Here is a 13,702-nt window from a genome sequence, read left to right as displayed (position 1 = left end):
TAAAAAATACAACCTACTTATTTATTAATGGCAAAAACGTTTTTTATTCTCTTCGTTTTCCTAATTTAACACATATATCTTTTTTTACTAATTTATTATCCTTTTTTTTCTCTTATTTCACTTTTGCTTTTGAATTAGTTTGTTTTGTCTTTTCATTTTCTCTTTATAATTTTTTAAGAATTCAGTCTAAAATTTACAAAACTTCTTCACCAACAAATATTTTTTTTAACAATTTCTAATAAAATCTAAAATAGAAACGCCCAAAACACTACTGCTTTCATAAAAAAAACTGTATTGTGTCTATTGTAGTAATAATTTCTTTTTTTCTACAAAACAATGAGTTCTGAATGTTAAAATACATAACAAATCCATTTAATAAATGCATAATTGATTTTTTATTCACTTTAATTGTTTTTTAATTAAATTAACACCTATTTGTATCAATGTAATTTCTTTGCACAAAAGAGGTATTTTTATCATTTTTTCTTTGCTTTTAATTTTTTTCCTTTTAATTCTGTTGACAAAAAAATCTATTGCCAACACTGGTCAGATCAGATTGTTTCACTGACGGCTATGCCACTGGCCGCCCTCAAAAAATAAATGTCAATTTAATAAAAATTAAATAAAATTTGAATTTGAAAGTCAAAGTTACCAAATGAAGATTTCAAATTTGTTACCAACGTGACGACAAAAATCAGTCATTGACAGTCACTTGAAAATATAAAATTTCCACGTTTTTTTATTTTACAAATAAACTCCAACTGTTATTTTGCTGTGTTTTTTAATGAGGATTATTCAGGAAATATTAAATAAGAATTATGGACAAAAACGCAAAATACGCAACAACCCTTGTACTATGTAACTAAGAATTGAATTTTGGTTCTTTTTGTAAGAATTTTTGTCATTTATTCCACCACATTTTTATTTTTTCCCTTTAATTTCTAGTTAATTGTTTTCCTGATAAGAAAAAATAAACATAGATAACAAAAATACGTTTAACAATAAAAAACAAAAAAACTTAGTCATATTCGTTATTACAGCATCGTATATCGTCCAAGATAAGAAAATTTAATTAAACCCATCTAAAAATATAAATTATCGATAATTTCTCATGCTTGGACCAGTTCGGAATCACTGACATTTGCATGATTAAGGTCAAACACCGAAAAACAGTATAATCGGTGAAAATATTATTATCATTGACGTTTCGGTTGTTGATAAGGTCAACAATGGAAATTTTCGAAAGCCGTAGGGCTTCCCAATCAATTACCTCGGCCCCGAACCAGAGCTGTCCCGCCAAATTCTCCTGGAGGACATCCTCCGGGAACTTGACCCTGAAGTCCCTGTTGGCCCTCTCATCTCCGATGAGGACATCCATGATGGCATTGGTGATCGTCAACACCTTGTCCTGGCTCTGCCTCAGCTGGTTGACCAACGTGGTGCACCGCCCCGGGTCCTTGCGTCCATCGAAGCTGTCCAGCTCGTTGGCGATGATGTTCAAAGCTTCATCGGCGAAGAAAAATTGCGCCAACAAGGATTTGTCATCACGCTGTAATTAATAAAACAATATGACGTCACACATTGGGAAAACTTTTGATTTTGATCGAATGACGTCACAAGGTAGAAAGCGAAACAAAACAACAACGCGTAATTGCACGATGCCTACTTAATCAGCGAAATTAATTCATCGATTTGGAAGAAAAAAGAAACTAGACCGTTGGGAAATTAGGTTGCGACATTGAATTTACGACTAATTAATTAGGGGGGCTCACCTTTGGTCGGTAGAACCACTTCCGCAACGACTCCATCCTCAGGCCTCCAGCATTGTCGAGACGACGATTTCCGACGAAATGTAGGCAGCTTTTGCGGAATTTAGAGCACGGTTTCAAGAGAAACCATGTTGATCATCACTATTTGCACTAAATAAAGAGTTTTTACGACACGGAGACAAGGCTGGTTTTGGTGTCATGGCGACTAGAGAACGATAAAATATTATCGAATTTATTGCTCTGGAGTTTAGAACTGCGGTTTTATCGAGTTTTGAGGCGATTTAGCACGTTTCGAGACAACAAAACGTCTGGAATGATTCACACGACATACTGAATTTGACAGGTGTGCACGCAGTGCTGACACCTGCATAAAACTATAATCGGGTACAGGTTTCTGTAATCGGCTAACTGTCAACTAGAATTTCAAGCTGGGCTTGTAGACACTGGCGTAAAGAGGGCAGAGAATGGGAATACAACACTCAAAACGTTTCTATTTGAATCTTGGCAACTCCAAATTGTAATAATTTACATCCATTACTTACTTCTTTCTTCATTTTAGGAAGTTTAAAAGTACAGGGTTGGTATAACTGTCATGTTTTACGCGTCTTTGTAAAGTGCAGTAACTCCTGTTGTGGCTATTTTTTCAAAAATAGAAGTGTTTTTTGATTTAAATTATCACCGAAATGGTAAATTTAAAGTGACAAATACCAAGAAAGTTATTTTTTTAATTTAAAATACGGCCCCAACACTTTGCAGTTAAGGTAGGCTCAAAAAGGGTTTTAAAATCACTTGAAACCCAAAAATTTGGCTTGTTTTTCAAGTTACAATAGTTTCTAGTACTTTTACTACTTAGTAAAAACTTTGGTAATGTTGGTCTTTTTCAGTAACCTTTATATTCACAGGTTGGTAATCACAAATTTACAAAAAATGATTTTTTTGGAAATATTTTAACCAATATTTAATTAAGAAATAGAGAAAAAAACATTTATGCAATGTAAAAAATACCAAAAACACCGACTGTCTGTCAATGACTGATTTTTATCGGCATGTTGGCAACAACTTTGACTTTCAAATTCAAATGTCACAATTTTATAGCAAATTGTCATTCGTTTTTGAAGGGCGATCGCTGGCATAGCCGTCACCTGTAACAATCTGATATCGCAAACTAGAAGTATTACCAATTATTCAGTGTTGCCAATTGTTTTTTTTGTCACAATTACAATTCGTTTTTTAATTTATTGTATGCGTGTGAATCAGTTAATAATTCGAAAGACGTACGAGATAGCTATCTCTTTTCAACATTTGTCGGTCACGCTATTTATCTCATTTTAAGAAATACGATTATAGTAACGCAGGGCTAGTGACGTATGTATCTTGTAGCCATGTATAGAACGTTTCATAACGACTGACATCTCGGTGGGCTTTGAGAGTGTAAACCAGACTTTAATTTTAGTTCCAAGAAAGTTATTAATGTGAACGTTCTTTAGATCCTGATACATCATAAAAAATAACATTTCAGTTGAATTCTGTATAAAAAAATAACAAAACCTATGTATAAAAGAAATGTAGAAAAAACGTGAAGATAAGAGAGAGCACAAAAACCATTTAAAAACACGTCGTACAAAAATGAACAACCTAGAACTTTCAAAGTGCAAATGTTGCCACCTTAAATTTGAATTTCCATGACCTACCAAGATGTCAATCATTTTGAAACGCTCATTTGTCATTTTGTTTTATTTTTAATGAGGAAAACTGTTTTGAGGCTAATATTTATACCTCCTTCCCCTGTATCATCATAACAATCGTAATTCATGCCGTATAAAAAACGTAATGCTTTAATTTTTGACATTAGTACCAAAATGTCAGAAGCTGTCAAATGTCAAAAACAGACGGTCATGTCGTGTTCTTGATTCGCTGGTGGGGACCAGCAAATAATAAAAAAAATAGACTTTATTTACAGTAACTAATTCATCGGTTACTTGATTTTGAATAAAAATGAATTTTATAAAGACATTAAATGCTTGTTAATAGATGCAGATTTTTATTAAATATTTAAGACAGCAACTTTTCTCTACCAAATTTCAAATAGGAGAATCTAGGAATTTTATTTCCTCCTTCTTAATATTGTTTTTAGTGATTTTTTAGCTCGAAAGATTGGTACCATCGATTACCTACTTGATTTTTGTCATGTAATTTTGCGTTTTGCTCCCATTTGAGTGAAAGTTTTTGTAATTTTCATAAAATTTCATAGCCGTCTCGATGATTTAATTTAATTTTAATCTTTCTCAAGGACTAGTATCTCGCTTTGAGCTTCAAGAACTTTGTAATTAAATTTAATTGCGTTTTAAAAGCAAAGTGAATTAATAAATTTATGTGTTTTTTGATAAATTTTGCGAAAGTGTTAATTAGGTGTTATCTCCACTTCTAATTAATTTTCTACACCAGTTTTATGGTGTGAATAATATTGTTTAGTTATTTATCATTTCTAAAACTTTATTTTGTTAATTAAGCTTGTGAGTGCAATGTGAAAAGGGTAATTAGAAGTGGAAAAATGTGATTAATTTCACGTTTGAGCACAATCAAATCAAAACGTCGTCTTTTAATTAATAACAATAAAGCAGCTGAAACCTTCCATTAAAAATTCGGAGAAATTAAATGAAACTTTTATAATATCTCTCGTAATAAATAACACACTCGCCATCCAAAAAAACATTAGTCCGTTTCTCGAAGATTATCACCGAATTCGAGGGCATTTACAAGTAATTTCGTAGGTATTCCGACCTATCTCCCTATTACTATTGATTACGGCACAGCAGGCTTGGACAGTCGTTGTTTTAAGTATTTTTTTTGTGTGCGACTGGCGACAGAAATTTGTCACGCGATAAAACTCAGACGGAGAAATTAGTACGTTAGACCGGACATGATTGGTGAAAAAAAAAAAAGATGACAATCGAGGGATGAAATCGCAGACGGCTTGTCCACTTTATTCGCATGCTAGTTGATTGACTTCTAATGAACTTATGGTGGCCCAAAGCCCCAAAGGCGGGAGAGTAATTGCCTCTATTTACCCTCTACACTGCTAAAAACTATTTACCCGAGCAAAAACAAACGAAGATCACGTAATACGCCATCTTAACGACAATAAATTGACGTCCCGTTAGCGAAAAAGCGAGATTTGTGTTGAAATCTGACCGCAAGCTTCCGTTACATAACCATTTTTTTCTATCGCCGAATTTTGACGCGTGAAAATCACGATATTTACCGCAATCAGCGCAATATCATTCACCAATTTCGCCATTATGCGGGCCGATAATCCTCTGAATAAATAAATAGTTGAATAGATTAGTCAGCTAATGGAATAGGTTAATAGAATTAGAAGAGTTTGCTATTGTAATAACATTTTAATTAGTCCACAAATTTATTACTTGTAGCAGTCGATTTCGGCAGGTTCTTCGGGAATGTCGTCCAAAAAATTGTACATGTCGGTCGCAAGCCCAAAAGCAATGGTTCCAAGCACACTTCCAACTCCGATAGCCAAGTGCATGTTGTATTTGCTCTGTCTTGCGTTGTTTTGGGTGTAATAATCACCCTCAGGGCTTGGCATGTCGTTCAACGTCACCTTCGGAAACTCGACTTTTTTCGCGTAGTTTTTCCGGTCGAAAAACACTATTTTGGAACACACACCGATTTTAAACTGTAATTAATTGAAATTTTTGGACTTACCTGATTTCGTTCTAGGCAGTAGGCGGCGTAAAGTCTTGACGGTTTGCATTTTTGTAATTATTTGTAATTAATTAACACAATTCGGGGGATAATTAGAAGAATTATTCGAGTTGTTTGACAATTGCTCGCGGTTGCTATGGTTACTCAAATTGACTCTGAGGATTGTTGATTTTTGAAAGAGGAGTATTGGCGGGAAAATTGAAATATTTTTTTTAATTTATTAAAATTAAAAACATTAGAGAATGCGTAATTTTGTAATCTTTATACACTCAGTTTTTGTAATTATTGTGCGTATATTTCTTGTATTTTTTTTTAAATAAATTATAAATAAATAAAGTGGGTTGTCAGTTTGAGCTGAACTAAGCAACATTAAAGAATATAGAGACAGAAGATGTGAGATCTGTCAATTTTCCTATCTTCTGTCTAGACTACTTTGATTTATATGAGATTTAATTAAAAAAAATACTTGCAAATAATAATAATAATAATAAAAAAACGAGAATACAAAAACGTCAATTAATTAGAAAACTTCAAATATTGACCACAATTTTGCCATTTTGTGACGAGTTAATATTATATGTACATATAAGATTTTTCCTAATATTGGTCAATGAAAGGGACTATCGATAATAATTATCGACTATATGAGATATCTTGGATCTCAATAATAATAAAGAAAATAACTATTGAAAGGTCAAGTCAAGTTGCTTTTTATGTTTTTGAAAAGTTAAAGAAAAGTAGGATATTTTGTGTTGCTTACCCAAAATACATTAATTTTTTTACGAATTGATAGAATTACACTCTAATTTTAATAAAAAAATGAGATTTTATGAGTTTTATACCTACTATAGTATACAGTTGGAGACAAAATACTTTGGTCGTCACTTTTCCGACACTTTAATGTAATTCAAGCTTTAATGAATGACAATTTCACATTAATGACAGCTATTATATCTTTCTATCAAAAATATGTACAACTTGTCAACTATAATTGACAGTAGCTAAGAGTCCTAAAGCATGCTTTACAATTTAATGTTACTCAAGTGACATTGATGACCAAAATATTTTGTCTCCAACTGTACATATCTACTATAGGATCTCAGTAATGACAAAAGTAGTAAAAAAAAAAATTTTTTTCAAAAATTTTTTTGTCTGAAGTTTTTTTAGTATTAGAAAAAATTAAATTGTATATGAAACTCAAGAAATAAGTTTTTATCTTGAGCCCTTTATTTCTCTCGCTTTCGGCTCATGTAATCAACAGCATTTTCGGGAAGAAGAAAAGTAATTTTTTTCTTTGTTGCACAAATAATTATTTTTAACGCTAATTGTAACAGAAAAAATAAAAATAAAGTCACAAATTAAGTCGTCACTTCTCACTTTTTTGAGTAACAAAAAAGTTTTGTATTTTACTGTTTTTCACTTAAAATAATAAAAATAATTTTTGGGATTGAGTTATTTCACTTAAAATAATAAAAATAATTTTTGGGATTGAGTTACTAAATGATAAAAATTACTTACCTACTAATTTTATAGCACTAATTGTCATAGAAAAATAGTTAAGAAACGTTAATTTACGAGTAAGTCACGTTATCTCTTAATTTCTTTTGACAAATAAAAAAAGTTGTGTTTTTTGGGGTTTCAAACTCAAAATAATAGCTATTTATGTATCAAGACACTTGTATTTTAATAAATACGATGAGTAATAAAAAAATACTTTAGTGCTGAGGTGCATATTAAATTTTTTCTGAAATTGCAAATGTAGACAAAATTTGTGAAAAACTATTTTTGAAGGTTAGGTTATTATCATGATAGTTTACAATACAATTGACAGTTTGCTCCAATAAGTACAGTGTTGTCAGATTTTTCGTTTTAATAGTCCCATCTCGTTCATATTCCGCAGTAGCCACCATACAAAACCACAAAATAGAAGAAAAAAAAATTGTGTACAGGGTATCTTATAAAAACACAAAAAAAAAAAAAATGACAGGTATAAGATACCAGAGAATTATAAAAAAAATGTTAAAAAAATTCTATAAGAATTTTAAAATTTGACCCTATTTTTTTGTTGGAAAAATAATTTTACATGTTTTTACGCTGGAGACTATTAGAAAAGGAACTAAGAAGCTGTATCCTGAATTGTAACTATGTTAATGTTATATTTGTGGCTTTTATTGACAAAGTTTTTGTACAAAATCATCGGTAACAATAGATGTAAGAAAATGTCAAATCTCAAAAAATTAAAGTCAACATTTTTTGACAGATACAATTTTTTAAACATTTTTTAAATGTTTCTAGTATCTTATTTAACTTGGCATTTTTTTGTGTGTTTTTATAAAACACCCGATAGAATTAAAAACCAATACTTAGAAAGAGATAACATGTTAACAATAGAATTATGTCTTTACCTAGCTCATGTTTTCAGTAGTTTCAACATCACTGTTATTAATGTTCGCAACCAACAATACACAAAACTGTAGTATAATGAACTACTTTAGTGCTGATTTTAGACTCTTACTGATGATTTTATGTAATTTTGCTGTCGATTATAGAATATTCTTTCAGATTCCAAACTTTTATTGCATTTCTGAATTTTTGATATTAAAACAAAAACGTTATGAGATACATATTTTTTGGGCTATGTACGTGGTAGTTTTTTTTATATGTTGAGATAAATTGAATTTTTGTATTTTTTTCTTTATTGTTATTTTAATAATTTTATCTATCTTTTTCACTTTTTATTTTTTGTCGGGCAAAATCTTCAAAACCGCTTGTGATAAATTAATCGCGTCGGTTTGTAACAGCGTAGCCGTTATGAGCCCCTGTCCCTGGTGTAGTGCAAATCGAATTATCGCCCCCCGTAAAGACTCACAATATGTGTGTGTGCTCTTTCTTCTCTTTATGTACTTATTGTCCTCGTGCTATCAGATCGAGGTCTCGTGTCTGCTACCCCTCATCTCAAAGTGACTAACAAGTCGATTATTTATTATTTATCATTCGATTTTCTTCGGTAATTATTTTGAAAGCCTCTGTTCGTTAATTTATCGAGTCGGTGATGGTGTGCGTGCCACTCCGTGGCATAATTCCGTTTTCTTCCTGATGTCGTATTCTGGAAATATTGTGTGGTGGGTTCTCCCTGTTGTTTTACTGCCGTTTTTATTACCGTCCGCTGGCTTTCTGTTATCTTGATATCCGTAATTATGATGTTTTGTTTCTCGGAATTCGCCTCGCTCGCAATTAATATTAATTAGATTAGATCAGATAGGAGGAAAAGAGGAGAGAAAAGGCCGCTGTTGAAAAATGTATCGCCGCCCGGATTGCCTTTTTTATAGGGCCATTGCCGAGCTCTTATTTGTAAAGCGGAGTTGCTTTTAACGGCGCACTCCAATTAAGTTAGCCGGATTTTTCCGGTAGCTTTTCCGGTCAAGCCGAGTGACTTATTAGACGGGAGATCGGTGTGGACAAGCGATTACGGGGCCGATCAACGCTTTTCTACACGGATTAAGTTCGCTGTCGTTCTAGACTTTTTGATTTCGGCCAGATGGGACACGGGAATCGTTAATGTAATAGGGATGAATGCGGGGTCTCGGGAGATGCAAGAGCTTAATTGATCCCTGATGACGGGGACGGTGCGAAACGTCGACAACGACCCCACACACCCACGAGTATTTAGTTACAAAGTGTCTCGAGAGCGATTCGATCGATTTACATTACGTTTTCAATGGGCCGATTGAGTCGTCGATTGTCAACAACAGGGAGTTGGAATTATTTGCTTGTTGGTTGTTTTGTTTTCATAATATGGTGCAAGTTACGAAAATGTTTATTAAGACTTTTTTGTTGTGTATGTCATGTCTTAACACACTGTAAAATTTTACGTATTATTTTACAACTATCCTATGTAGGATTACAGCCGACATTAGCCAAAAAATTGATTTTATTGATTTTTGAATGTGTCGGAAAATGATCGATCAATTTTGTGTCGCAAAAACGCTTGAAATATGGTATTCTAAACGTGAAACGAGTATTAAAAATCGAATAAAATTTTGACACAAATCAAAAAATCAAAAAAATTGAAATCATCAAAATTCAACCAAGAGCACTTTTAGGAGTCCAAGAGGCTTAGAAAAGTGCAAAAATGTTGTAAAACACTTAGAAATGTGTTTAAAAAGTTATAGGGTTGAGTTAGGTAATATAGTTTCGTAGAAAAACGCATTTAAAATTTCAGAATTTTTATCTTTTTTATTTTGTAAATTGCGGAAAAACTTTATCTCAATGAGATAATATTTTGGACCTAGACATATGTAAAATGTTCCGGGGAATCGATAGGCGTTAAGAAAACTGCAAAATTCGTAATAGTTTTGAAGTTTTAGTGGAATTTTATTTTTGATATTTTTGACTTTATCAGAAATTGTCTCGATAACTATTTATCGTAGAGCACTGATCTTTTTCATTTATGATAGAAAATTAAATTTTCTTTCCAACGGTACCAAATATAAGAGGTTATCTCCAATAAGTCCGGAGTTATTGCCAATAGACCGCTCCAAGTGCCAAAAATCGACCAAAATCTCTATAAAAATTTAAAAAATTTTCAACTTTAAAATTGATTTAACGTTTTTTACATTTATAGAGGTCTTAAAGACTCAAATAAGTGCATAAAACACACTTGGGTCAAGTTTAAAAAATTGCGAATTTTTTGAATTTTTGAAGATGAGCGGTAGTAAAATCGTAAAAATAGTCAATTTACTAAAAATCGTAAAAACGGTTGAAATATGGTTTTCAAGACCTAAAATTCCGCGCTGAACACGATGCAGTTAAAATATTCTACGATGCATAGTTTTTGAAATATTGAGTAATAAAGTTAAGAATATTGCTGGAAACATCCGATTTTGATCAAAAAATCCAATTTTTTTTATTTTTATGAAAAACTAGGTTTATATGTAAAATTAACTGTAGAACACGTTTGTAGAAACCGTTTTGATCTAGGACTCATAGTTTTTGAGATATTAATTTTTTATAAAAAAAACTAAAAATAGCTCTGTACCCGGAAATATAACCCGGAGCGACTCCGGATTTTGTCCATTAAATAGATAATTTAATGTAGATTCTGATGTTTCTTAGCATTTTGCTCTAAGTCTTATAGTTTTGTAGAAAAACGCGTTGAAAATTTCACAATTTTGACAATTTTCACTTTTTGAACGGCGATTACAGCCAAACTGTTAGACTTAGAGCAAAAAGCTCAACACCATCGTAATCAGCGTAAAAAAATCTATGACTGAGGCCAAAGCCAAGTCGATATCTCGCAAAAAAAATTTGAATTTTTAAACGCCGATTACGGCGAAACTAAAGAAGATAGCAAAAAATGCTTGGCAAATTCGTAATCAGCGCTTCAAAATCTATCGGGTAAGATAGGCTTAAATCGAATCTGAGACGTGTTCAAAAACACTAGTTTTTAAGTGTTTTAAGTTTTTTTTATTTTGTAAATTCCGGCAAAACTGTGCCTCAATAATGTAATGTTTTGACCTAAGCCTATGTAAAATGTTCCGGGAAATAGATTGTCGTCAAGAAAACTGCAAAATTCCTAATGGTCTTGAAGTTATAAGCGGATTTATATTTTTGATATTTTTGACTTTATCAAAGATTTTCTCGATAACTATTTATCCTAGAGCACTGATCTTTTTTATGTGTAATAGAAAATAAAATTTTCTTTCCAACGGTACCAAATATAAGAGGTTATCTTCAATAAGTCCAGAGTTATTGCCAATAGACCGCTCCGGGTGTAAGAAATCGACCAAAATCTCGACAAAAATCAAAAAAAAATTCTAGTTTAAAATTGATCCATTTAACGTTTTTTACATTTCTAGAAGTCTCAAAAACTCAAATAAATGCATAAAACGTCATTGAAGGTGAGCGGTAGTAAAATCGTAAAAATAGTCAATTTACTAAAAATCGTAAAAACGGTTGAAATATGGTTTTCTAGACGTAAAATTACGCACTGAACACGATGCAACAGTTTAAAAATAAAAAACAATTTTAAATTTATATTAGCTGCTATTTGCTCTGGGTATCGAAAAAAATTTTGACAAAAATCGAAAAATACAAAATTTTTAAAATTCAAGCAAATGCACATTTAGGAGCTTAGAAAGCTTAGAAAACAGTTTAAAAGTTGAGAGTTGGGAGTTAAGAAAAAAATTAATAACTTTAACATTGATCGAAATAGGGTCTAGGGATCTAATAAGAGATTCGGAGAAGAAAAGTTAATTTTTTTAAATTATGCAGAATAAATGTATATAAGTTTCGAGCAGAGACACTGGCCGGGAGCGTGGAGGCGCAGTGACATAAAGTCTTGCTTCCGAAAGGTAGGTCCGTGGTTCGAATCTTGGGCAAGTCAGAGTTAGATAAAAACTTTAAAAAATGTACGATTATAAAGGGTGATGATAAGTAAAGGGAAAATAAACAGAGGAAAAGTAAAAAATAAATAAAGAAAAAATTTAGAGACCTAACATAAAAATACCAAAACGTATTTTCTAACACATTTAGACATTAATAAGTGCTAATAAGTGAAAATAAGGGTAAAAATTCAAGTTCAGATGCGTGAACGGTGTGTAATTTTGATTTTTCCAATGTTGTGGGGGCGGTCCGTGTGCGTTAGAAACGTTAGAAAATTGCGAATCTGCCCTTTTCCCCCCGTTATGCTGTAACTATCAGTCTAGACGCATTTCCGGTGTCCCACCTGTAATTTTTCTTCAGCCGCGTTGTCGTCGTCCTGAAAGTCGCATAATTTTCGACATGCACCTCGTGTGTCCCTGTAAATAATAGTAATGAATGCGTAATGCTCGCTCCCATTACCAATTGAAGCAACACGGTTCGCGACAGGGCAGGAATGATGAAAATTTCATTAGGCAAGCGTGCCAATTATAACCGTTTCAAATATGTAGGGTGGCACAGCGCCCGAATTAAAATATCAAAATGCAATGATTTGAAATGGAACGGCGGCGGTGGCGGCGGCGGCGGGCGGCGGCGCACTTCACACAGATCGGGCGATAACCACATATCGTTGGGGTAACAATTGGATTAGCCATTTAACGTCAAGTTTGAGTAATGGCCGGTAACCCGGCCCCCTACTGTACCGACCAAACTGCTGCTGATTAAAATGTAATCTAATATTGCTACACCGGAAAATATATACTGAACGCAAACTGAATATTTCCAAGCTTTGTTCGGCGGTGGATATGTGAGGGGCGGTTTATTTCGTTCGTATTGTTTGCCGAATTAAAATCTCATCGGAGTTTATGGGGGAAGCGTTATCGGCAATCAATTCACATAATTGGGTTTACTATCGCAACGCGAAAACATACATGAACTATGGAACACCCCTTTAATTAGGCTCTTTTGACCACAGGAATGCACTCAAATCGGAGACTGCGGTTGCGGTTTTGCCCCAAAAGTGGAAGAAGACGATGTAATCTGCCTATAATTGTGACAATTTTCATATCCCAAAAAAATTAACTCGTTATCTCTACTGTTTCGATTTTTTTATTCTGTCAATTTTCTGTGGTTGTTAAAAATAATTTGCTTGTAAAGTAGAAAAGTCTATTCTGTTTTATTTCCAAAAAAATTAAACTTTAGCTAGGTTAAAAAATTACATTTAGGGTTTAAAAAATATTATGTTAAAAAATACCTTACCTAGGTGTCGAAAAACAGGTTGAAAACAAAAAAAAAATAATTCAACATTGCAAAATATTTTAATTTTCTGCTTATGGTACTGAAACTAGTTTTTTTCAATTGTATTATCTAGAGTTTTAAACCATTCTGTACAAAGTTTTTAAAAAGAGTTCATTAATCTTGAGACAAACTGAAATCGAAGTTTGATCTATTTTTTAGTATTTTTCTGTTGTTTTTCACATTTATTTTCTCTACTGTGATAAATCTAATCACAATTTTTACAGAGCGTAGCAACTATCTTGTTATAATAAATTTTTTGAGAAACACTTTAAGTTTCTATGGGTATTGCGTTTTTTCTCGTCACTTATTCCTGAGACACTTTATACAGGGTGATGACAAACGACATCAAACTGAGTTAAAAGTTCTCATGACAAAAAATTGTTTGAGCGTTTTTTTACGAGTCAAAATCAAAAATTAGAGTTTGGATTAAGTTTTTGGCCGTTCTAATTAAGTAATTTTGAATTTAGTTAGTGGAAACGGCAGATCTTGTA

At 32.4% G+C, this 13,702-nt stretch overlaps 2 protein-coding genes across 2 annotated transcripts in view; both read right to left on the bottom strand.

Annotated features, from left to right (window-relative positions):
- The window catches only part of LOC123008974 (lateral signaling target protein 2 homolog), a 5,304-nt gene extending 3,198 nt beyond the window's left edge, over positions 1 to 2,106 (bottom strand). The window contains exons 1-2 of the mRNA XM_044405058.1: positions 1,773 to 2,106; positions 1,271 to 1,549 (exon numbers count right to left, since the gene is read on the bottom strand). Coding sequence (XP_044260993.1) covers positions 1,271 to 1,549; positions 1,773 to 1,808 — 315 coding nt within the window. The 5' untranslated portion in view covers positions 1,809 to 2,106. The remainder of the gene's footprint in view (positions 1 to 1,270; positions 1,550 to 1,772) is intronic.
- Positions 2,107 to 5,161: 3,055 nt separating this feature from the next.
- On the bottom strand, positions 5,162 to 5,630 carry LOC123015556. The gene is made up of 2 exons (XM_044415340.1): positions 5,493 to 5,630; positions 5,162 to 5,435 (listed from the first exon to the last, which is right to left on the bottom strand). The coding sequence occupies exons 1-2, from the start codon at positions 5,539 to 5,541 to the stop codon at positions 5,191 to 5,193; spliced, it is 294 nt and encodes a 97-aa protein (XP_044271275.1). The 5' UTR covers positions 5,542 to 5,630; the 3' UTR covers positions 5,162 to 5,190.
- Between the last annotated feature and the right edge of the window lie 8,072 nt (positions 5,631 to 13,702).

This window comes from Tribolium madens, unplaced genomic scaffold (assembly GCF_015345945.1).
Source record: "Tribolium madens isolate multiple individuals breed KSU strain unplaced genomic scaffold, Tmad_KSU_1.1 Scaffold_19;HRSCAF=116;Tcas5.2_LG9, whole genome shotgun sequence".
NCBI lineage: Eukaryota > Metazoa > Arthropoda > Insecta > Coleoptera > Tenebrionidae > Tribolium > Tribolium madens.
Note: the sequence above shows the minus strand (reverse complement) of the source record. Positions and strands in the feature narration are given on the sequence as shown.

Excerpts from the sequence above, each read along its gene's own strand:
- LOC123015556 (XM_044415340.1), bottom strand. The coding sequence starts at position 5,541 with ATGCAAACCGTCAAGACTTTACGCCGCCTACTGCCTAGAACGAAATCA. Across the intron at positions 5,436-5,492 it reads ACTGCCTAGAACGAAATCAG|TGTTTTTCGACCGGAAAAAC; the intron begins GTAAGTCCAAAA and ends GTTCCAAAATAG.